This window comes from Vidua chalybeata, chromosome 11, assembly GCF_026979565.1.
Source record: "Vidua chalybeata isolate OUT-0048 chromosome 11, bVidCha1 merged haplotype, whole genome shotgun sequence".
NCBI classification, from domain to species: Eukaryota; Metazoa; Chordata; class Aves; order Passeriformes; family Viduidae; genus Vidua; species Vidua chalybeata.
Genome location: NC_071540.1, coordinates 20,070,615 through 20,094,502, shown reverse-complemented (window position 1 = coordinate 20,094,502; position 23,888 = coordinate 20,070,615). Strand labels below are relative to the sequence as shown.

General features: G+C 50.3%; 1 protein-coding gene across 3 annotated transcripts in view; it reads left to right on the top strand.

Moving 5' to 3' along the window:
* Positions 1-20,747, top strand: part of GALNS (galactosamine (N-acetyl)-6-sulfatase) — a 43,733-nt gene extending 22,986 nt beyond the window's left edge. The window contains exons 12-14 of one of the 3 annotated variants that reach the window (XR_008432783.1): positions 5,290-5,411; positions 9,590-9,734; positions 14,053-14,133. Coding sequence is in view for 2 of the 3 variants with exons in the window: in XM_053952443.1 (XP_053808418.1) it covers positions 5,290-5,411; positions 14,053-14,170; positions 17,394-17,480 (327 nt within the window). In the remaining variant the exon portion in view is untranslated. Of the gene's footprint in view, positions 1-5,289; positions 5,412-9,589; positions 9,735-12,145; positions 12,263-14,052; positions 14,171-17,393 lie in introns of those variants that run through there. The other 2 variants (XM_053952443.1, XM_053952444.1) reach the window with 2 other exon arrangements.
* The last annotated feature ends 3,141 nt before the right edge of the window (positions 20,748-23,888 follow it).

Genomic DNA, 23,888 nt, shown 5'->3' with positions numbered 1-23,888 from the left:
CACATTTTTGTTCGACTTTCAGGTGGGATTATCTCATTAAAGCAGCCAGAACCCCATTTTCATGCTGATACTGGAAAATGGGGAGCTGGTGCCTGTCCTGGGCCTGTTTGGGATGACCAGGATGGTGAGGGAGGATGTGGCCCCTCACCTGGAAAGCTGTGTTTGACTGGGGTGTGAGTTGGTTCAGTAATAAAGGATGTACACACAAATAAAAATGTACCAGGGAGACGCAGCCTGCAGAAAGCACAGCCTAGCAAAGCAGAACAGGGCTCTGAAGGCTCCTCTCCATCTGGCACTCGGAATATTGACTCTGGAAACATCCCATGCAGGCAGCACACAGGTTTGCTGTCATCCTCCAGTCCCATGACAGCAGCATGCCCTTACTGGTCTGCATCCTCTGCCTTATGGCCTGGGATTAGGGCTTGTCATCTGACACACTGATGAATTGTGCTCTTCTGTTCTTCCCAGCTTTTGTTTGTTTATTTTTTAACCCCCAAGCATTTTTTTTTTTCCCTAGTCTGACTCCTGTCAGGAAGTCTTGTAGTCTCTCTCAGTGCTGGAGGATACCTTGATGCTGCCTTTTCTGCTGGATTAACTGGATTTCTTGATTCTTGAGGGGGTGGTCTCTTGAAGGCATAAAGGGAAGGCTCACTCCACAGAATCAAGTGGGAGTAAGCATTTTGTGGGACATTTTCCCTCAGGATTGCACAGGAGGCTTATTTGGAGCTGTTTACCTGCCTTCTATCTATATAGGTGGCTCATGTTTACATAATTTGACATCTCTGACATTCAGGAGGTGATAAATGGGACAGAGGGAGATGAAAGGAAGCCTGACTTGAAAAATGTGTTTGTATTTTTAAACAGTTTGATAAAGGCAGAAAAATCTCCCTCCTGCACACGGGCTGAGTCCCTGCTGCTCCAGGACTGGTGGATATCAAGCTTTTCCATTGCTGTTCACCTTTTTTTCCTTGTAGCAAAAATCAGCAGTGATGAAAATTGCCACGTGTGCAGGAGCAAAGGGAGAACTGAGGATAAACCTGGGGAGATCCCTCTTGGACAGTGAAAACACACGACTTTTACTGGCAGTCACCTGTCAAATGCTGGGGTTTTTTCCAAGTAGGGGTCGGAAAGGGTAAAAAAATTGGTGTTTTCTATAAATTTACCAGAGTAGGCAGCAAGTCCTCAGCAATTTCTTAATTTAGTGCTGCGTAGAGGAGGCAGGAATGGGAGGTAGCAGGAGAAAGGAAATTTCCTTTTCTCTGCCTCCCACCAAAAGCATCCAGCACAAAACAGCCCTTGGACCTCCCAAGAGCACTGGTGCAAGAAGGGGGAAAAATAATGAGGGAAAAAACGTGGAAAACGCCCTTTGGTTGTGGGAGAGGGGCTGATAACATCAACCTTTGTGCTGTGAGCTTGTTCGGAGCCTTCAGTGGGATTCCTGGAGCACTCCTGTGGCTTTAAAGGCTGCGTGGAGGCGCCTCCTGCAGCCGCTATTGTTTTAATGCGAAATGCCAAAGGGGTTATTCCAGTCAGGCTCTGTGATTGCCCTTCTCCTGCACGTGAAGGGATCGATAAAGCCTTTTCTGCGCCGGGGATGTGAAGTCAAGTAGAACCTCACAAATAATGATATTTGATTTTGGTCCCCTGAGCATATGAACCAGGCATCGATCGGAGCTCGCTGTGCTGCCCATGCAGGGGGCTGCCCATCATCCCCAGGGGCTGCCCATCCACAAGGGCTGCCCATCCACAAGGGCTGCCCATCATCCCCAGGGCTGCCCATCATCCCTGGGGCTGCCCATCATCCCCAGGCTGCCCATCATCCCCAGGGGCTGCCCATCCACAAGGGCTGCCCATCATCTCTGGGGCTGCCCATCATCTCTGGGGCTGCCCATCATCTCTGGGGCTGCCCAACATCTCTGGGGCTGCCCAACATCTCTGGGGCTGCCCATCATCTCTGGGGCTGCCCAACATCTCTGGGGCTGCCCATCATCTCTGGGGCTGCCCATCCACAAGGGCTGCCCATCATCTCTGGGGCTGCCCATCATCTCTGGGGGCTGCCCATCATCCCTGGGGATGCCCATCATCCCCAGGGCTGCCCATCCACAAGGGCTGCCCATCATCTCCAGGGCTGCCCATCTCTGGGGGCTCTTCCAACCTCTTAACACATCAGAAGCAATTTTGGGTGCATGGGGTTGAAGCCTGGCACCCCCCTCGCTCATCCCAAGGAGGATTTCACCGGGAATGGCCGGGAGGTCAAGGGCATCGTTTACCTGTGCTGTGGCAAGCAGCAAGAGACATTCCAGGCTTTAATTGACAGCTGCACTTTTCTCCTTGCAGTATTCAGCTGCTTTTGGTGCCCTGGGCGGTGCTGGGGCAGCGAGGAGACCGGAGCAGGAGGCAGAGCTGGGCTGGGGTGGCTCCTGCTCCTGCCAGCCTGAGCGGCTGGGCTGGAGCCAGGCTGAGGAATTGCCAGAGGGCTCCCGTTAACACAAGTGGTGATTCCATCTCTTGGCAGGGAGCCCAAACTGGCAACCGGCTGTGTTTGTCTCATGTCTATATTGACACAGCATCTGTGGGCCATTTGCTCTGGAAATTAAAGCTGTGCAACCAAAGGCTGCTGCATCGCAGGGATGGAAAACCAGCCGGGGCTGTGTGAGTGCTGACAAGGACAGGGATGGTGGTCGCTGCAAGGCTCACCTGGTGGGCAAGGAATGTCATGCTTTAATCTGAATAATGGAAGGAAAGGATTGTTGGACTCTCTCCTGCAGCAAACAGGTTTCTGTGGTGGTACAAAACGCTGTAAGAGCAGTGAGCTGAGCTGCTCTTGATGGGCTTCTTTAGAAGGCAGGAGATGCTCTGGACAGGAGCTTCTGGTTTGGCTTTCAGGCTTTTGTGATGCAGGAGAAAAGCTCCAAGAGTTTGCTGAAACACAGGGAGTGGCCTCTGTGCTGTGTTTGATCAGTGAGCAAGTTTCCAGGCTGGAAAAGCCCTCCAGGGTCATGGAGTCCAACCTGGGACCAGTGCCCAGGTGTGAGCTCTGAGCCACATCCAGTCCTTCCCTGAGCACCTGCAGGGATGGGCACTCCACCCATTACCTTGGGTAGGGAGCAGGGACACAAATTAGGAATCTGCTTAAATTATTGATCCCTGCATATTGCTATGAACAGTCTGACAATAAGCAGGATAACAGGAGAGTGGGATTGGGTGGTGTTATCCTCCTGGGTAGGACAGGCTTCTCCAGCTCCAAACATCACCAAACCTACCCATACAAAATAAATAATACTGAATTCTATATATTTATATATATTTTTTACTAATTTGTTGATGAATAGATAGAAAATCTTTGAAGCTCTCTCTGCAGGTTGAATATTGACTCACAGAGTACATAAAAATAGCAATATTCAATTTTATTTGCAGGGATAAAGTTGGTATGCCTTAGAAATGTCCTAAAATGGTATTATTGGGGTTTTATTTACTTACCAATTTATTTATTTGACTTTTCTCCACTGGACTGCTTTTCAAGAGGGCACTGAGTGCTTAAATTAGAATGACAGGTGACTTTGGGCTGGTGGCATCAGGCAAATTGTCCCAGCATTTTCTTTCCTGGGAATCTTTGGGATTGTGTTTTGGAGTCTGGGCTACAAGGATTTCCTGGGAAACACAAGATAAAATAGAAACAGAGCAATGTCTAAACAAACACCCAAGAGATGAAAATCTTTCACACTGAAGCATTTGCAGCCGAGGAGCATTGTACCAATTAGCAGGCTCTTAATTAAATTGCTTGTTTGATTTGCATCCAAATTATAATTTGGATGTTATGGAGGCTTTGATACCTTTTCATTACCCGGTCCTTTTGTGGGGGAAAAAACCCACAAAAATCTCTTTTCCCTGTGTGTTTCAGAGGCCTGTGGCATCACAGGCTGGGAAGGTCAATCAGTTTTGTATCCATTTAAAGTCCATTTATTGGTAGGGCCACTCCAACCTATCGAGCAACTCCCTTATTTTTCCAGTCAGTGATTCAGGAATCTATAGCCCTGTGCAGATAAATGGGATTTCATGGGCTTCTAAACTTCTTGCTTTATTGAAAAGCAGAATATTAACTGCTCCACTGACCAGCTGTCCATTAAAAACACAGGATATTTTTAGAAAATTGTTTGCCAATCAAATCCTACCAACATCTGTAGAGAGCCTTTTCAGTTTGTTTTATAAGCAAATGCTACAGCTGCTTTCCCACTTCCATTGAACCATTCCCATTTACCTGCTCTCCATGTCTCTGTCCGTGTCTCGGGGCACTTTGGGATTGTGAGGAACAGCGTGGGAGCTGGAATTGTAAAACCCAGCTTTAACAAGTCCATTTGGGGCTGGGCCTGCCTGGGCTGGGCTGGGCTGGGGGGCCCTGCTTTATTGCCTGCCCAGGGAAATGAGTGCTTTTGCATTTTTGGCTCTTGCTGGGGTTTAAATGGGCTCTGGAGGCCGCAGGCCAGGGATTAGGGAGCTCCCAGCTGGCAAATCAGGGCTGGCAGGGCAGGGGGGCAGATGGAGCTGGCAGCTCTGGTGCCCAGTGAGCATTTAACCCCTCGCTGCTCCCAGCTGCTTCCCCAGGACATTCCCAGTAGCTGTGCCCTGCTGCTGCAGGGAGAATGCCACCTTGTGCCCCCACAGATGGTCAGAGACAGGAATGTGGGAACGTCTCCCCTTCCTGCAGTACTCCCATCCCCACTGTCATACCCAGGAGAGTCACTCAATATTGAATCAAATTGGAAACACATCAGTTTTTATAAAATTAACCAGTGTTGCTTCATTTCTCAGAGAAACTGATCCCTCAGGTGCTGCCAGGGGAGTTTTCAGGTGCCTGCTGCCTCTCAAGGATGTCTCTCCTGGGGTTTTGGTTTTGATCAGAAGTGTCAAGCAATCCCCTCTTCCTAGGGCCTTCCAAAGCCAGGAAAACCAGCCAGAAAATCCTTTCCACGTGCAGGATTTTTATGATTAAATGCTTCCACCTCTTTGTCTTTTCCTCTGCCATTTCATTTTAATGAATATTTTATTGGGATTATATTTTTATAAGACAAGAATACACGGCTTTGCTTCAGCTCCTGTGTCAGTGCAACACCACTTGCTCACCTTATTTTACCCCACCAGCTCAGAATGTGTTTTGGAGATTGAAGTGGACTCTTGGTTTAAAATAATCCTGAGGTTTGTTGGTGTTTTGCTGGAGGAAGTGGCATCAAGTCAAGTTTTTGCTGCCTGCCCTGCATCACCTTTGGTGACCTCTCTCCTTTTTTCCTGCAGGGCATCGATTTCTGTCCTGGCCAGAGCGTGGCTGGAGTGACCACACACACCCAGGAGGAGCACACTCACCTGCCCCTGCTCTTCCACCTGGGCAGGGACCCTGGTGAGAAGTACCCGTTAAGGTGAGCCACTTCATGGGGTGCCATGAAAACTCAGCAATGTCACTGTTCAAAAGTTATCTGCTGGTTCTTGAAATCTGCTTAAAAACTGTCCCAGAAAGCCACGCTGGGAAATAATGGCTGTCCTGCTGGCTTTTTCTCTGGAGAAGGAACAAAAACCTTGTTTTCAGGTGGTCAGGTGAGCTGGGTGTGCACATGGACTTGTCAGCCTGGTTGTTCCTGTTCTGTGTCCTGCAGCCCCTCGGGGAGGAGGAAAACACCAATTTTTGGGCAGGACAGGGCTGAGTGCAGCACACTCAAACAGGGCTGCTGAGCAGCTGTGCCTTGGAGTGGGAGTTTTGGGGCCAGGGAAGAAACAACCAGTGCTGTGTGCTGCTGGAATCTCTGGAGGGCAGACTGGTCACCTTCCAGTCTCCTACCCCAGCTAAGAGAGCTTCTCCTGAGGGTGTTTAACAGGAGGACTTTGTGCCCAATCCTGCTCCTTCCTCGGGCTCTCCTGGCTGTCTGAATCCATTTTCCTCTAAGCCTGCTATTGTAATATTTATCTCTGGCACTCACTGTGCCCTGAGAGATTCCCATAAGGATTTATGCAGTCAGCAGCCAGCAGAGGCCACAAAGAGCCCTGCCACCTCCAAAAACGCTCCCAAGGTGTCCTCACCTCCCTCCTTCCCTCCCTCCCTGCAGCAAATCAGGGACACGCAGCCTCATCCCTCACCAGGGGCTCTGACAGGGAGAGTGTGGAAATAAATCAAGAAGGAACAAGAGCTGCTGGGACTGCCTGCCCAGAACTGGGTTTGTGCAGCAGCCTGGAGAGGCAGAGATGTTTCCTGAGCTGACAGGGCTGCAATTACTCAGCTGGTTTGAATAATTGAGTGGACACACTCGCCCCATTCCTTCCAGAGGAGATGAGCCTGTGCTGTCCACGGAGTGTTTTCACTGGAGAGAGGAGGGGAGGGGAAATATTTCCATTCTCTCTCACTTAACAGAGCACTTTAGAGGTGCATCAGCAGTGGGTCAAGCTCTTTGGGGGCTCTGCTCCCACTGCATTCCAGCACTAATGAACAAAGCACAGCTGCAGCCCCAGGGCTGTAAATACAGCTCAGTGCAACTAAACCGGGCTGGGATTCCAGGTGAGACCTGGCAGTTTAACAACTGGTTCATTTCCCAAGGGATGGAGGGACAGGACACAGGGAATGGCTTCCACTGCCTGAGGGCAGGGATGGATGGGATGTTGGGGAGGAATTCCTCCCTGCCAGGGTGCTGAGGCTCTGGCACAGGGTGCCCAGAGCAGCTGGGGCTGCCCCTGGATCCCTGGCAGTGCCCAAGGCCAGGCTGGACAGGGCTTGGAGCAGCCTGGGGTGGTGGAAGGTGTCCCTGCCATGGCAGGGGTGGCACTGGATGGACTTTCAGGTCCCTTCCTACCCAAACCATTCCAGGATTCTGTGATTCTGTTCTAGGAAATGAGTGTATAGAAATAATCTCTTTTTCCAAAAATCAAAAAAGGGGTAGCAGTAACTGAACTGTAGCTTACCTGCTGTGTGTGTCACCTTTGTCACCTGCTCCAGGTGACCCTGCCTTGCCAAGGGATTGCACTGGATGAGCTCTAGAACTCTCAGCCCTAAATACTCTGTGATTTTGGGATTCTCTGACACTGTTTGTGTTTCCTCTGGATTTGAGGCAGAGGAGCTCTTCCCTCAGAGGTGTTTGCAGCACCTGCTTCCCTGTGATTCCACTGTTCCTTCCCACCACCGTGGAGTGAGCATTGAAATAAATTCCAGGGTTCCAACTGCAATCATTTCTCATATGGTTGCATTGATTTTTTGGATATTCACAAGCTGTTGCCTTGATTGAATTTTATGGCAAGATTATGACCCAATTATGGAGAGCTGGGCTGGTGTTTATTATGCAGCCCCTCATAGAAACCCTCGTTTTAGCACTCCACTCTTCCTTTCTCCAGCACATTCTGCTGCTATTGTCTCCTCTCTGGTCACAATGGAAAACTCATGGGAAGTGGGTCTGCTCTATCGAATGTGGTAATTAAATTATCCTCATTTGTGGAGCTGCTCTTGGTGTGTATTTTTATTTAGCTTAATTATCCCCCTTGGCAGGGAGCCTGCTGGGAGTCCCGACACTAATGTTTCTCCAAAGGGAATCCAGCATCCTGCTCCCAGCCTGCATCTGTCTGTCCCTACGTGCTGGCTCTGTTCTCCCTGCCTGCTTTTGCTCATTTTTTATTACATTTATTCCTTATTTAGTGCAGCCTTTTCTTCTCCCTTGAAATGATTTTAATAATCTGTCATCTCTCTTGATTTACATGGGTTTGGAGTGGGGTCACGTGCAAAGCCACCAGCAGTGGGTGTCACTGCTGCTCAGGAGGGCCTGGCATCACATGCACCTCCAGAGGGAATCACTGCTTCTATATTTGGCATCTCAGAGCCAGGGAATCCCAGGAATCAGCAGCTCAGTCACCCCTGAACTCGCAGGGTTGTGACACTGCACGTGCAGGACACACAGGGACAGTTCTCCCAGGCTGCAACTTTATAGGTTCAGGGAGGATTTAAGATTGGAGCCTTAGGGCCACCAGGTGCCATTAACCTGGCCCTGCCAAGCCCACCACTGTTTGACTCTTCTCATGGGGGCTGGAACTAGGTGAGTTTTGAGGTCTTTTCCCACCCAAAGCATTCCATGATTGTTACTCTCTATTAGGAAGATGAGTGGATAGAAATAACCTATTTTTCCAAAAATCAAGCAAAGCTTTTCAGTCTTTGTTAAAGTGGCTGCTAAAGGGATTCCTGAAGATGCAAGTCCTGCAAGACCCAGAGGCAGCAGTAACATGTTCACCTCCCTGGGGTTCTTGGTGAGGCAGGACAAGTCCTTCCTCTTCCTCACACTGTTCGCTGCATTTCCTGGAGCCTGCCTGCAAAGAGTCCCAGCAAAAAGGAGCTCCACATGCAGTGAAAAATGGCTCAGGTGATTCCAGGCAGCTCCTGTCAGCGTGTGGGGACACGTTGGCAGTGCTGAGCACCTGCCCATGTGTTCCCTTCCTGCTGCTGCCCCTCTGGATTTGGCTGGACCTCCCCTGCCCCCCATCTTCTGCCAAGGGACACAGCTGTGTGTGCTCCTTGGCCTTGAAATATCCTGGAAGCCTGGAATGGGTTGGGTTGGAGGAACCTGAAAGCTCATCCAGCGCCACCCCTGCCATGGCAGGGACATCTTCCACCATCTCAGGTGGCTCCAAGCCCTGTCCAGCCTGGCCTTGGACACTTCCAGGGTGTCACAGCTGCTGTGGGCACCTGTGCCAGGGCCTCACCTCCCTCACAGAGAGGAATTCCTTCCTTTGGATTCCTTGTGTAGGAAACTTTAGACCCTTGTGTAGGAGTCACCTCATCGCTGGTGGTGAGAGGTGAACCCTTTGTGCCTTTTTCTCACCTAGATCAGTGCAGGCTGGGGACAGAAAAAATCTCTTTTTTTATAGCTCTCAACTTTAAGCTGTAACTAAGACTGTGTGTTGGGCAGCACAGAAAGCAGAAGCATTTCCCTGAGTCTGAGCAGGGCTTTGTTTCCTCCCTGGATGCAATAACTGCCCTTGTTACCAAATTTATCCAAATGCAGAACTAAAAGATCTGATAGGCTTTTTACTTGGCAGATTCTGTTATCTTTGGGCTGTGGTGTGTGTGCTAAGTACCACAGAGGGAACTTGTTTCTCCAATGTGACAAATTCAGTAAAATTATCTGTTGGTACCATCTTCACAAGTAGTTGTCAGTTTTATTATCTGAGTCAGACTATTGTTTATACAGACATTTACTAAAATACTGCATAATGATTATATATATATATATAGAGAGAGAGAGATAAATATATATATATAAATATATATATATATATATATATATATATATATATATATCTAAAAAAGCAAAGCTGGCACAGCTAAAAATACAGTTAGTAAAATACCTAATGCAGCCTGAAGTAGAAAAAGTGTTTTGAAGCCAAAGAATTTCTAACAGCAATCTCTGAAATGCTGCCAGTTTGAGCCAGAGGTGCAAAGCTTAATAACAAGTGAGGCCAGGGTAAGTACAGCCTGCTCACACCTTGTTGTTACTCCAGGTTTGTAGCAGCTTCTGCCCTGAGCAATGAGTTTATTGAATTATGAACATCAAAATTCCTGTGTTTTACTTAGGGCAATGGATTTTACTATTATGGAAGAAAATGGAAGTGATAAGGCTTGGTTGATGAACATAATGATTTTAGAACACATTAATTAAGAAGAGAGCTCACAAGTGCCTATTTCGAGCAGATGGAAAATTCAGGAAATCATCAGAGAGGTAATTGCAGTGGTTATGGAGCCAGAAAAAAAAGGGAAGGAGCTCCTGAAGGGAAGCTAAAGGGGAGAGGATCTGACAGAAAAGTTGCCAGTCTCACCTTAGTGCTCAGGGCACAAACCTGGCTGTGGGGAAGAGAGAGAAGGTGCAAAACAGGGGGAAAATGTGAATAATAACAGAGATTGTGCTCAGGGGAGATGCTGACTCCTCATCTTGGAAAAGAGGGAAATGGTACCTGCTGCATTGCAGGGGTGAATGAGCAGCTGCCACAGGAGAAGTGACACTAAAAGTGTGGAAACTGTGGCTGAGGAGCCTCAGAGGTGGCAGTAAAAACCATGGAGCACCAACCACGCTGGGAATGGCTGCAGCAAGGTGGGAAGAAGCAAGGGAGCCAGGTGGGAGTGGTACAGAGCCAGCTGGAGGGAAATAAAATCCACCTGTGGAGGAGAATCATCAGCCTGGAGACTGGGAATGGACACAAACACCTCTGGGTCTGTGGCTGCCCTTTCCCAGGGTCTGGGACCCACCTGGAGCTCGTGGTTCATCAGCCCACAGCCCTCGGGTGTTCTGGGTGGAGTGATGCTGCATGAAAAGGAATAGTGGGAGAAAAAAGCTGCACAAACCAGCTGGAAAAAAATGCAAAATGCAGTTTGACATGGACGCCATCATCTTCATCATCATCTCCACAGACAGGTCCAGGCAGTGCTGCAGCCACAAGAAAGTGGCCTGAAGAGCACAGTACATAAATCGTGATTCAGGAATAGCACTGAAAAATGGAACTTCAGGAACAGCACAGGAGCAGCCAGCAGGAGGATCAGTGGATAGCTGTTATTTCCTGTCACCTGTTCACCCCCAGATGAAGGCTTTACTGCTCACTCCACCTTTATCCCCTTTGCCATTTCAGTGTGGGGTTCCTGGCAGTGAAAGCCAGGATTCTGGGAGCTGGGGAGGGAAAACTTCCATGAAAATAGGTGAGCAGGTGGAGGATCAGCACCATCACATTGCCTTGCTGCAAGGAGTGTGCTGATCATCACAGCTTGGGCTCTCCCATCTTGGAGGCCTTTTCCAACCTGGATGATTTTGGAATTCCAAGGTTTCCCGTGGCCCAGTGGCCACATGCCCTTCATGCCTCCAGGGATGCATCTGGCCCCAAAATGCTGCTGGACTTGGGGTAAGGGCCACCTTCACCCTTTGATTCCTCATTTGCTTTCCTTTGGCTCCTCTGAGTCTCTCCAGTAATTCCAGCAGCAGAGCCCCAAACCTGTCTCTGCCTCCTGCATTGTGCAGACCTTAAATTGCAAATAAACTTGATAATAGGAGAGAGGAACTGAGGAAGACTGAGTAATAAGACAAGATCAAGACTTGGATACCACGGTGCTGCGAAGCCTCAAAGCACTGATAACAGATAAAATCAAATTATCAGAATCTGGGTGTATTTCAGAATTAAAAATAATGGTTTTAATTAAAATAATTCCAGGGGAGAAGGAAGTAAAGTATCATTAGCCACGTTTTATGCTCTTCCCATAACTTCCTATCAATCTAAGAGCTGCTGTTCCTAGAACCATGGAATCCTGGAATGGTTTGGATTGGAAGGGGCCTTTAAAGCTCATCCTGTTTAAAGTTCATCACCTTTGGCTGCTCCAAGCCCTGTCCAGCCTGGTCCAGAGGCCTTTGTCAGGTTTCTGTGAATCCCATTATGGGAGTTTTTATAATATTCCCATTTTGGTCCAGTCCTCTGAGTTTCACCACGGCCCCATCACTCCCAGGACAGACACTGTGCTGTGAATCAGCAGGATGAGGTGTAAAACAAACATCCTGAAATCCTGCTGGAAATGCTCCTGGATTTGTTTGGGTGCTGATCTATTTGAGGGTGCATTTAACCATGGCAGAGAAGCATCCCCGAAGGTGAAAGCCCAAGGAGCACAGGATTGAAGCAGAGTTTGACTCTCCCTGCAGAGCTGTGTTTGCTGGGAGGGCACGCTGGGGTTAAGCAGCAGAGCAGGTTCCAGGAGCTGTGGGGGGAGGATGGAGCAGATTGCCAAGGCACAATTACAGTAAATGAAGGAAGCACAGCCCACACCTGTGCCTGGGACCCCGCGCTCCAATCCAGCCCTGATTGCATCTCCAGGGACTTCCCGGAGGTAAAGTGTCAATTAGTGTAATGACCCTGGACTTTGTCCACTCTGCTCCCTGCTTCTGAGCGTGGAATAATTTCATGGACGCTGGGGGATCTCTTTTAGCAAACTCCTCACAACGCCACCTGCTCACCCTCTCATTCTTGCACTGCTATTCCCAGCTCTCCTTCCCAGGATTGCTGAACTGGAATACGAAATGCAGTTCGCCCCGGAGGCAGCTCTCCCAGACAATGGTGCCCAGACACCTGGACAGATAATTCCACCTCTTTTTTGGAGCAGGGAATGCAGCAAACCTGGCCTTGCAGCCCAGGCCTGGATATGCATAGCAGGAAAGGATGGGACTCCAGGTAGGAGAGGTTCCCAGCTCCCTTAACAGCTCCGACTGATTACCATGAGGTAATTATCCCCATTTTACATGCAAATTCCACGCACTCTTGCAGATTTTGTCTCAAAATGCACTTGCTTAGGGCTGGAGGCAGTTTTAACTCCTGTGCAGTCAGTAAATACTTCACAAATCCATGGATGTGGGATTTTGGGGCATGTTGTGGAGCTGAACAGGAATATCTGAGGAAAAACTGAGCCATGAAGGCAGGAAAACCAACCCCTGTAGAATGGGGATTTCCATGGGGTCAGGAAAAGAAAACCAACCTCCATGGAGCAGGGTTAGATGGGATTTGGGAAGGAATTCCTGGCTGTGAGGAATTCCAGGCTGCCCCTGGATCCCTGGCAGTGCTCAAGGCCAGCTTGGACAGGGCTTGGAGCACCCTGGGATGGTGGAAGATGTCCCTGCCGTGGCAGGGGGTGGGATGAAATGGTCTTTAAATCTCTTCCCACCCAAACCATTCCAGGATTGTCGGCTTCTATGAAATTCTGGAGCTTCGCAGGATCCTCTGGGTTTCAGGGTGGTCCTTCAGCTCTCTCCAGCAGGATCCAGGCAGCTGGGTGTGAGAGCAGCAGCTCCTCATCCCACGTTCCCTTCCGGCTCTCTATCAGCACAGCCCAGCCCAGCCCCACAATCAGCCTCTCCCTGGCTGCCTGCCCAGCTGGGATATTTATAGGGTTTACTGGAAGCGCTTGGCACATCGCTGGCCTTCCAAATGTGATTGTTTTGCAAAGAAGGAAATTAGCTGGAGTGTGGGGCTGGTGGCCAGCTTGGCCTGGGAGCAGAGGGAGCCCGAGGTCAGGACCCAGCTGCATTGTTTCTTTTATCTTCAGAAGGAATTTGCCGCTCTCTGTGGGGTTTTTGGTGTTTTTTTAAGTGACTCTTAAGGTGATGGACAGAGATCATTGATAGGAGTCCTGCTTTTTAGAAATACTTGAGATATTAGTGAAGTGCACCCTGAGCCACTCCAGCAAATACCTGCTGGAGGAGTCGGGTGGGTCATGCTCTGGTCGTTTATAACCACATTTTGGGGAATGGCAGATGGATCCCAGCTTGGAATAATCAAGCTGTAATGGAAGAATGTGGATGGGGCAGAACCTCGGCATTTTGTGGAATGGGGGGAGGTATTCTCGTCTTGGACGAGGCCCTTCTATTCTTCTCCTCTCTGTTTGCATAATTTTAGTTCATTTCCTTGGTGGTTGTGGAGTTTAACTGGCCCGGGGTTGTGTTTGAAACCCTTCCTGAGAACACTCTCGTAAAACAAAATATTGACATTCCCTACAACAAACGCCTCTGCCCGGGGCGGGTGTTCCAGGAGAGCTCTTGGAAGAGTGGGGTGAGAGTGTGGAGAGCTGCTGACCTCAGGTGGGACACGCTGGAAGGGTTGCCTTGGGAAATTTCTGTCCTAAGCTGTCTGGGAAAGTGTTTGTCCTGTGTCTGGGAAGTGTCCCTTGATAATCATTGAAGGGACAGTTCGAGGACAGCCCAGAAATGCCCTGTTATTTGCTAAGACAATTCCCTTGGGAATCCACATGAGCTCCTAGCAGATCTGCACGAGGAGGAGACATTTGGGGCCCCTGGAGCTGCAGTCTGGGAAGCTGAGCTGCTCTGAAGCCAGGTGATTTCTGGGGAGGACAAAGCCACTGCCATCCTCATTGCCCTAAGCAGAGCACCTGCACCCTGCCAGCCTGGATTTCATTCCCTACAGACCCGTGGGCAGCTGGCAGGATGTTTGCACATCTCCTCCTCCTTGTGGACACCAGAGGAAGCCCCAGCAGTAACCCCTGTGCTTTTCCCCCTGCAGTTTTGCCAGTGAGGAATACCAGCGGGCCGTGGAGCACATCTCGGGGCTGGTCCAGCAGCACAAGGCCACCCTGGTGCCAGGCCAGCCCCAGCTGAACGTGTGTGACCAGGCTGTCATGGTGAGTGCCTGAAGCACAAATGCACTGGGCAATCCTTGGGTTAAAATACCTGTTGTAAAGGTTTCATAAAATGTCAGTGTTGGGAAGGGATGGAGATATGCACGGTCACACTTCCTTGCTTAGAAACAGGGCAGATCCTTCTTCCCCTTTCTAATCCCCTTGTGCAATTCTCAAAATCCTGGAATCCTGCAATGGTTTGGGTGGGAAGGGATCTTAGAGCTCCTGCAGTGCCACCCCTGCCATGGCAGGGACACCTTTCACTAGCCCAGGATACTCCAAGCCCTGTCCAGCCTGGCCTTGGGCACTGCCAGGGATGCAGGGGCAGCCCCAGCTGCTCTGGGCACCTGTGCCAGGCCCTGCCCACCCTCACAGGGAGGAATTCCTGCCCAATATCCCATCTATCCCTGCCCTCTTTGTTCTGAGTCTTCTGTGGAACAGTTCGTTTTCAGTGATGTATCTTTGGTCTTGCTCTGTCTCCTCCAATTCCCCCCATGCCTGAATTTTCCAAAGTCTTTATTGAAATTGAACGTTTTCAGCTCTGTTTTCTCTTTCAAGTCTCCTGTTGGAAAGTTACAGTTTGACTTCCCTGTCAAACACTGCTTGGTTTGTTGAGAACCTGGGAGAGAAACTGGATAATCTGGGGGAGGTTGTCACTTGACAGGAGGTTGTGTAGTCTGAGGGAATGTGTTGTGGGCTGACAGACAAAATAGTAACAGGCAAAATCTTCCTGATGCAGAAATAATCTCCTGAGTCAGTCAGAACCTGCTGCCTCTGGTCTGTCACCAGCAAAGAACAAAACGTGGAGCTATGTCCCCTCAGCAACAAGGCAAAGATCTCCCTTAGCTTTGTCCCATCTCTTTATTTTTGGCTGTTAAATAGGAAAAAGATTTGAGGGCCCATTGTTTCTGTGTTGTTTTCTTTCCTTATTCAACTTTTCCCTTCATAAACACTGTTCTCTGCTCCTCTGGGACCTTTTGGATTCAGGCACTGTCCCCAGGGCCTGGCTGCTGCCAGAGGCAAAGGCATTTCTTCCAAAAGTGCTCTGCAAGGCATTTCTTCCAAAAGTGCTTCCCAAATTGAAGGCCATGGGTGGGCTGGGGGATCCTAGTCCCAGGAGAAATGTTTCAGTCCCAGCAGGAAACACGGTGAGTTCTCCAGTCTGTGTGCACTCCTCACAGGATAACTCCATGGTCACTACACCACAATATCAGGCAGCAGCTTGCTGCCTTTGGAGACCAGAAATGAAGATAAGCAAACCTTTAGGGAGTGATTATATTGCTGGGGTGGACTGGGGGCTAAATCTGGTTTTGGGGGATGCTGGGAGATAAAGATAATTTACTGACACTATCTCCTGTCACCTGTTTATTTGAAAAGGGTTTTTGTTGGATGTGTTTGGGAGAGAGGAGGAGAATTGTCTTTGCTTTCACATAAACAAAGTGTGTGGAAGGGTTCAAGGAAGTGTCCAAGGCCACGGAGGGACAGGACACAGGGAATGGCTTCCCACTGCCAGAGGAAAGGGTTAGACTGGATATTGGGAAGAAATTGTTCCCTGTGAGGGTGGGCAGGCCCTGGCACAGATGCCCAGAGCAGCTGTGGCTGCCCCTGGATCCTTGGCAGTGCCCAAGGCCAGGCAGGACAGGGCTTGGAGCAGCCTGGGACAGTGGAAGGTGTCCCCACCATGGCAGGGGTGACACTGGGTGAGCTCTAAGGTCCCTTCCCACCCAGCCATTGCAGGATTCCAGGACAGCAGATGGATCATCCTGCAGCTCCTGCAGAGGAGTGGTGGAAGCAGGAGCAGGGGGGTGTTTGCAGCCCATCTGTGCTGGATCCCGGAGCAGTGTCCGGGGAGCTCCCCCAGAGGCAGCTCTGCTGGGTTTTCCTGCTGTGCAAGTGTGGGAGAAGCTGTTCCCCGCAGCTCGGGGCTGGCTCTGAGCACACGTGGTGTCCCCAGGGCTCCAGCACAGCCCAGCAGCGGGACTGGGGCTGCGGGAGTGCAGCACAGACCGTTTATTGTTCTGCTTTTTCAAAAGAACAAACATTTCATTTCATGCCTTTCCTTTGGCTCTCGGTTCCTTCTGCAGAGTGCTCTGATTTTTCCAGCCGTGGCTGCACATTTTAGAGCAGAGGAACAGATTTAGGAAGCGACATTAATTGTTCTGAAAGCCTGCGGAGCCCTCGGTGCAGAGGTGCCTCCAGCACAGCTCCCTCTGTGTCTGCTGCTCTGCAGGAATTGCTGGTGTCTCACTGCCATCTGTTGTCAGCTCCATGGAACAAAAACCTGCTCCAGCGGTTTTTTTCCAGGGGTTGAACGTTTCTTTTCCGTAGGAATTTAATTCCAAGAAAACATAAATACTTGCAGGGTGAAAATCGGCAAAACGAAAGGCAAGAGCTCAGTGTTGAACTGGCCTTTAATAGGGGACAGCAGGAATGTCCCATGGATGGACAGACCTGAGAGAGGGAGGCACAAAAGATTCCCGAGGGCAGAATGGGAATTGTCATCTGCCCTTCCCATAACCGAAATCCCACATTTAAAATGGCAAAACCTCTGTGAAATTAAAAATGTTCGCTTACCCAAATTCCTTCCTCCATTAATCCCTCTGGAAGCCGAGGTTGGCAGTGGATCTCCTATTTCTGTTCTACACATGCAGGTAGCTCAGGAAACGTGGAAAACTGGAAAACAAATAGTTTTGGTGTGCAGGCACTGGAAGAGGAGTCTCAGGAATGCTTCCTGCTCCGTGTGCCCATGGGTTCATCCATCAGAACGCTCCTTAAAATACCAGCATTCTGATCTCTCTCACACCCTTGGCCTTCTGCTGCCTTTTGCTTCCTCAGGACAGTGCCTGGATATTGCAGTGCTGAGAATGGGAACCCCAGGAACCCCAAAACCTCCTGGTCTGGTTGCTCTGTGCTGCCACAGGAGGGAGAGGAGGGTCACCAGCATCCCAGCAAGCTGGGCTGGGAGAGGCCAGGAAGGACTGGTGTGTCCCAGGAGAGGGAATCATCTGCTGCACAGCATTTGTAGCCTTTCCCAGCTTTTATTTGAGCACTGTTTGGAGTGGAGAAGTTTATGAGCCCAGAGGCTTGGGCTTGCAAGAGGAGTTTCATTTTTCAAGCAGCACATAAAAGTGTCTTTGTGAGGATCATAAAGAGCTGGTTGGGGTGAGAGCTTAGCAGATACTTGGTGTGAATCATCGTTCTGTCTATTTCTGTTTGTTTTTAACAGAACTGGTCCCCTCCAGGCTGTGAGAAGCTTGGGAAGTGCCTGAAAGCACCAGAGTCTGATCCTAAGAAATGCTCTTGGCCTCACTGATGGCTGCAGCCCTCCAGAGCTAAGCTGGACATCCAGTTTCCAATGCCTGCTCCTGTTGGCACTCCTGTTTACACAGGAAGGGTGTGATGTGTGCATGATATCATCTCTTGCTCTTCCAAAAGGGCCAGTGTTTATATTCCTCGTGCTCAGGGTTTAGCCTCTACTCCTCCTTTCCCCCAGTTCTTTCCCTAAATGGTAACTCCAGTGAGGATTGGGTCGGCTGTAAAAGCTCCCTGGACAGCCACGACTCTGCCATCAGCTCCAAAATGCCATGGATCACTTCTGCTCCTTCCACCCAGCCTTGCTCACTGGGGTGCCCCAACAGGAGCCACGGGACAGGTCAGGAAACTCAGAGCTGCCAGAGAGCCCTGCCCAAACTGCCCGTGTTTTCTTTGCCTGTAGCTTGTTGTTTTAACATTTGATTTCCATTGTGAACTCTGGACATCAACTTGTTTTTCCTTTCTCCCTAAATTTGTGAGTTCTGGGTGCAAACCAGGGATCCCTCCTCTGCTCACAGCTGAGGGGTTTGGAACTGGGGACAATGCCCTGAATTCCTTCCATGTGTAGCTGCAAACATTCCCTAGGTCATGGTTTAAGGAAAGGTGGGCATTGTCTTCAGGTAAGTGTTGGATTGGGGTTACAGCCCCTGCCAGTGCCTGAAGGAGCTCCAGGAGAGCTGGAGAGGGACTTTGGGGAAGGGCCTGGAGTGCCAGGACACAGGGAATGGCTTCCCACTGCCAGAGGGCAGGGATGGATGGGATATTGGAAAGGAATTCTTCCTTGCAGGAGTGGTGAGGCCCTGGCACAGGTTCCCAGAGCAGCTGGGGCTGCCCCTGGATCCCTGGCAGTGTCCAGGGATTGGGGCAGGCCTTGGAGCAGCCTGGGGCAGTGGAAGTGGGATTGCACTGGATGAGCTTTCAGGTCTTTTCCAGCCCAGACCATTCCAGGATTCTGTTGCCAATTGTTTGTGCAGGACATCTGTGGGGAGCTGGGGGTCAGCTGTTCATCTTGGGGCTTTCCTTAACTTCCAGAAATCTGGATCTAAAGCTGGTCCAAGCCACACTTCCCATCTCGTGCTCTGGGCCCAGCCAAGTGCAGGCTCAGAAATGCCCCTTGGCATCAGCCCTTAACTCTTGACCCCATTTCCAGCACACTCTCTCCCAGGAATTCTCCTTGTGCAAACCTTCCCAGCCTGGCTGTGGCTCTCCTTTAGCCAGAGTTCCTGGGGAACACAGAGCCTTTGCTCAATCCTGCAGGGCAGCTCCCTGCTCTGCCTCGGAGCCTGTTCCACACCCTTCCCTATCTCCAATAAACCTGTCTGGAGCAAAAAAAAACCCTCCTCTGGGCCTTCAGGGCAGCAGCTGGAGGGAGCCTGAGCATGTTTGGGTTCAGACTGAAAGAGGGGAAGTTTAGTTGGATGTAAGGAAGGAATTGTTCCCTGTGAGGGTGGGGAGGCCCTGGCACAGGGTGCCCAGAGGAGCTTGGAGCAGCCTGGGATAGTGGAAGGTGTCCCTGGCCATGGCAGGGGCTGGAGCAGGATGAGTTTTTAGATCCCTTCCCACCCAAACCATTCCATGATTCTCCATTTGTCCCACCAACAGCTCTGCTTCCACCCCTCCAGTGTTTTCCACAGTACACATGCCCTGTGTGTGTGATGTTGTGCTGCCTTAGGAAAATCCAGGTGCTCTGTACCTGGAAACAGCTCAAATTCCTCCCCAGCTAAGCTTGGAGCTGCTTGAGAGCTCTGCTCTTGTGCCAGCTGTGGTGCTCCTGGCTCTCAGCTGCTTGTTCCAGCCTCCTGTAATCCCAAACCCCATCCCATGGTTTATGTACCTGTAATCCCCTCCACGGGAATCCCTGGTGTGTGTCTCGTGAAGCTGGATAATCCCATTAAACTGGAATGAGAGCAGCACTTGGGTCAGCTCTTGCTGTTGCACCTCTCAGAAATCCCAGCCAGCATTTCAGAGATCCCTGCACATCTGCAAGTGGCATTTGTTTATAGCCCACGTTTCTTAGGATGTTCCTAACTGTCCTTCAAGTCTATCACAGCATTTCCAGCTCATCCATAACATTCCTCCTTGTTTAGACACGGCTCAAGGCTTGGGAGATGTGGCCAGCAGCTCCCTCGGGGTGAGGTCAGGGCTGGGAGCAGTTGTGGCTCTGGCAGCACAGGAGACCAGATAAAAGCAGGAACTCCCCATTTGCTGGGGCTGCTCCACCTCTGCTTTAGGGCTTCTCTGTGCCCAGAGGAGGGAGTGGAGCTGGGAAGGGGCTGCAGCATCAGGAGGGGCTGAGGGAGCTGGGAAAGGGGCTCAGCCTGGAGAAAAGGAGGCTCAGGGGGGCCCTTGTGGCTCTGCACAACTCCTGACAGGAGGGGACAGGCTCTGCTCCCAGGGAACAGGGACAGGAGGAGAGTTGTGCCAGGGGAGGGTCAGGTTGAATATCAGGGAATTTTCTTCATGGAAAGGGTGAAAAGCATTGGCACAGGGCAGTGCTGATATGCCCAGCCCTGGAAGTGATGAAAACCATGTGGATGTGGCATTGGGGTGACCGTGGTGGTGCTGCTGAGGGCTGGACTCGATGATCTCTGAGGTCTTTTCCAAGCTCAGCGACTTTGATTCCACACTTCTGTCACTGGGACTGTCAGAGCATTCAGTGTAAAACTCCCACCAGAGGAGGGAGTCCATGGCTGCAGCTCCCTGGCAGTCCTGTCAGCCCTCAGATCCTTGTGAGGTAACAGCACTTGGTGGGTTTTGTGCTGCTTAGGAAGAGTTCCCCCAGGATCAGAGCAGGGCCCTGGCCTGGCCACGCTCCTCAGCCCCCAGAATCTGCTCTGGACACCTCCTCCCTGTCCCTGCCTGCTGCTTCCTCCTTTTCTCTTTCCCAGCTGCACTTTGGAAGATCCTGCTTTGCCCCTGGAACTTGCTCTGAGCAGCCACGGGGTTTGTCCCCCCCTCCCAGCACAGCAAACCCTCATTCCTCATTCCTGGAGTACTCTCAGGACACAGATCCTGGAGGGAAATTTTGCACTTGAAAGCAAGTAAGTGAAGCCATGACGTGTCTGTTTAGAATAAAAGGACACGTAGCAGATAATAAATAATCAGGGTTTAATGTGACAGAGCTTCTGCTTTAAGTTTAAATAGGAATCGTTGTTTTACAGCTGCATAAAAGGAGGAATTTTAAATGAATGCCTTTCCTAAAATTGCACAGATTTAAAAGTTGTGAGGTGAAGAACTAATGAGGAAAAATAAACTAATTTATCAGCAATGCAGTCTGTGATTTCACCTGTAAGCCACGGGAGTAACACCTTGCTTTGGGGCACTCTCCCAGATTCACCTCCTGGATCATGGGACTGACTGGGCTTAAAAATAACTTGGTTTGTTTTCCTGGAATTATTTTTACCATGGATCAATCTCCCAGCCCCCACGGTGCAGTTCAGGGGCTGGGGGGAACCAGGGCCAGCACAGGGGTGGGGATGGTGCCTGCAGCCCCCACTGCCCACTCGGGGCACAAAGGGGCCACATCTGCCCTTAAAAACCATCCTGAGTTCTGGCCTGAAGCTTCCCAGCTTGGGAGCTGGGGCAGGAGTGGGGCTGGAGGGATTTCCTGCCCACTCAGGGTCCTGCAGCAGCCAAACTGATCTGCTGGTGCCTTCTGTTCTCAAGCTAGGAGACAGAAATGCCAAAGGAATGCCGGAGTTTAGGGCTGTGATGTTCCTTTCTTTATGTTTACTAGGCTGAATGCTAAAAGCTCAATATCTTCCTGGCCTAAGAGTCCGAAGAATTTCTTTGTTGTCTTTAATTTCCAATTAGCTGAGCCTCTCAAGCCTCCCAGCTCTGCCCCTGAGGCTCTGTTATCATCCCACCCTCCGTGCAGAGGAGCTTCTGAAATGGATGGAACTAATAATCGTGGAAGAACTCCGGCTGCATTTCCAGGCTCTGGCTGCAGCAGTGGAGCCTTGATTTCAAACCCTGCAGCGACAAATGGATTATTTCGGTGGCAAATTGGTCCCTGGGGACCAACAATTTGGGGAGCTGAATGCTGGAACTGGGAAGCAGCAGATCAATTCCCAACACTTAGGGCCAAGGTTAATGCCCTGCAAACTGCCCTGAGTGCAGCAGTGAGGAGAACACGGCCCTGCCTGGCCGAGGGGAGCCTGGGAATGTGTCAAAGGAAAATGGGGAGCTCTGGAGCAAGGGAAGTGAGCGAGAGTCCCATGGATTTGCTGGTGAAACCTGGGGGCTGTTTTGGGGCAGTGGCAGTGGGATTTGACTAAAAGAAGTGGAACTGGGATCTCCAAGAAGGAGGCTGTGGGACTTGGGACAGCAGTGGCAGTTCCCATACCTGTCACCTCCAGCCCTTCCCAGACATCATGGACAGCATCCCAAAATTCCTGGTTTCACATAAAGGATCTCCTCAAGGTTGGACACTCTTATTTTCCCCAGTGACAACAGCTTTGAAGTAACCCCATGAAAGAATTCCAGCAGCTGAGGAAGGACCCGTGGAAGGTGTGAACTGAATGGAGTTTGTGGGGGAGGAAGGTTTGGGGTGCTGGGGGGTGATTTTTGGCTGCAGAGCCCCCAGCAGCCTCTGGAGCACAGCCAGCAGAGAAATCCCTCCCCAGGGATCCTGCCCTTGTCCTCAGCACTGGGAAACTTGACAAACTAAACACACTTTTATTCTCTTAGGAGTTCCTTTGCTTGTTCAGCTTCCAAATAACTGTTCTGCAGTTAGAATGGCCTGTTTTCCATCTCTCCTAGCAGTTAGAATACTTGGAAATCGACTTTTCCTTTTGTTTTCTGGTAGCACTGGATGTTTTTCTATGTTATCAGGAGGCGACACTGTGGTGCCCCTTGAATTAAACTGTCAGGTTTTGAGAAAAGCTGTAAGGGAAGACCTGAAATCCCATTTTGGGTTCTTTTCTCCTTTGGAAAATGGCTATTTGAAACACCAAGGCTCCATTTGCCTGTTTTCTTTATATCCCCTTCCACCATTTAAAATTTTGTTGTTGCTTGAAGTCTAGTTGGGATTATATAAATCCTAAATAAAGGTGGATCCATGGCCAGAAGCTTGTGGTCTTTTAGGAGGGAGAAAAAAACCTCTTCCTTCCAGCTTCTGCAGAGAGGCAATCTGGCAGCTCTGCGGGCCTTTGTCCCTCTTGGAGTCACTTAACACCCTCTGGGTGACAGGAGGTTGGTAGCACAATTCCCAGCTGAAAGGGAGAGCAGATAAAAGCCAGCAGCCAGGAATGCGAGCCAAATCCATTCGTTCTGGATCAGACACAAAACCCAGGCTGGCCAGGGCAGAGAGAGGAGTTTTGTGTCTTCTCCAAGGGCCCGATCCAACCTGCTGCAGCAGGCAGGAGGTGCTGCCTTGGGCTCCCAGGGAGGCAGAGCTGGATCACGACGCTTTTCCCTCTTTTAGGGGGACAAAACCAGGTCTGAGGCTTCCATCCCGAGCCCAGGGATCTGGCTGGGGAGCTGCATTCTTCTGGTGTTGAAATAAGATATTTCAAATTTGGTGGTTTTTTTTTTTTTTTTTTAAAGGGTTTAAAGTGCATGAGTTTCCTCAGCTGAGGTTGAAACAAAACATTCCAGTGGATTTGCAGGGAAATTTTCGTGCTCGTTTTCCCTCGTGCAAGGGGGATGTTGAAATTTGGGGCATTTTGTTCCACTTCACACTGAAGTGTTAAAATCCTGAACGGAACAGAAACTTCCAGGCTCAGCACAGCTCTTTAACTGCCTGGTTAAGCTGATTAAAGTGAGTTCCCAAGCTTTTGTATTCCCAGTTTCTCTGCTCCCTGGCTAATAACACCTCTCCTGTCAGGATCTCAAAGCACTTTTAAATCACTGATGGCCTCGGTGTCCAGAAAAGAGGCAAACCCAGCGTTCCCTGGGGCAATCCAGATTCCAGGTGGTGATTCCTTTGCCAGGCACGGAGCAGCCCTGAACCTCTCGGAGCCACGAGCGGATGTGGAGTCACCTCCCGGGTGATATTCCAGAGCCCTTTGACATCACATTTGGAAAGGGGTCCTAGGAAAGTTCTTTGCAGATGGAAATTGCAGTAGGAGTCAGCGGTGTTGTTTGAAAGGTGGAACAGTCACAGGGAAAACTGATTTCCTTGGGGTGTTCCAGTCCAGTCTGTGCCGGTGGGTGCACTTGGAATCCTTGGAGATGGGGATAAATGAGGAGTTCAGACAGGAATCTCAGCAATGTTGTCTTTTAACCACGATTTCTGGCAGCTGGGTCTCTGCAAGTCCAATTTGGTGTAACCTTTGTGCCCTTCCCGGCAGAACCGACGGGGACAGACTGATCCCACATCCGAGGAGGAGGAGGAGGAGAGATCCCTGGCTGTGGGGTGGAGCAGTGGGGGCACTCAGCAGCTCATCCTGCTGAAGGTTTGATGAGG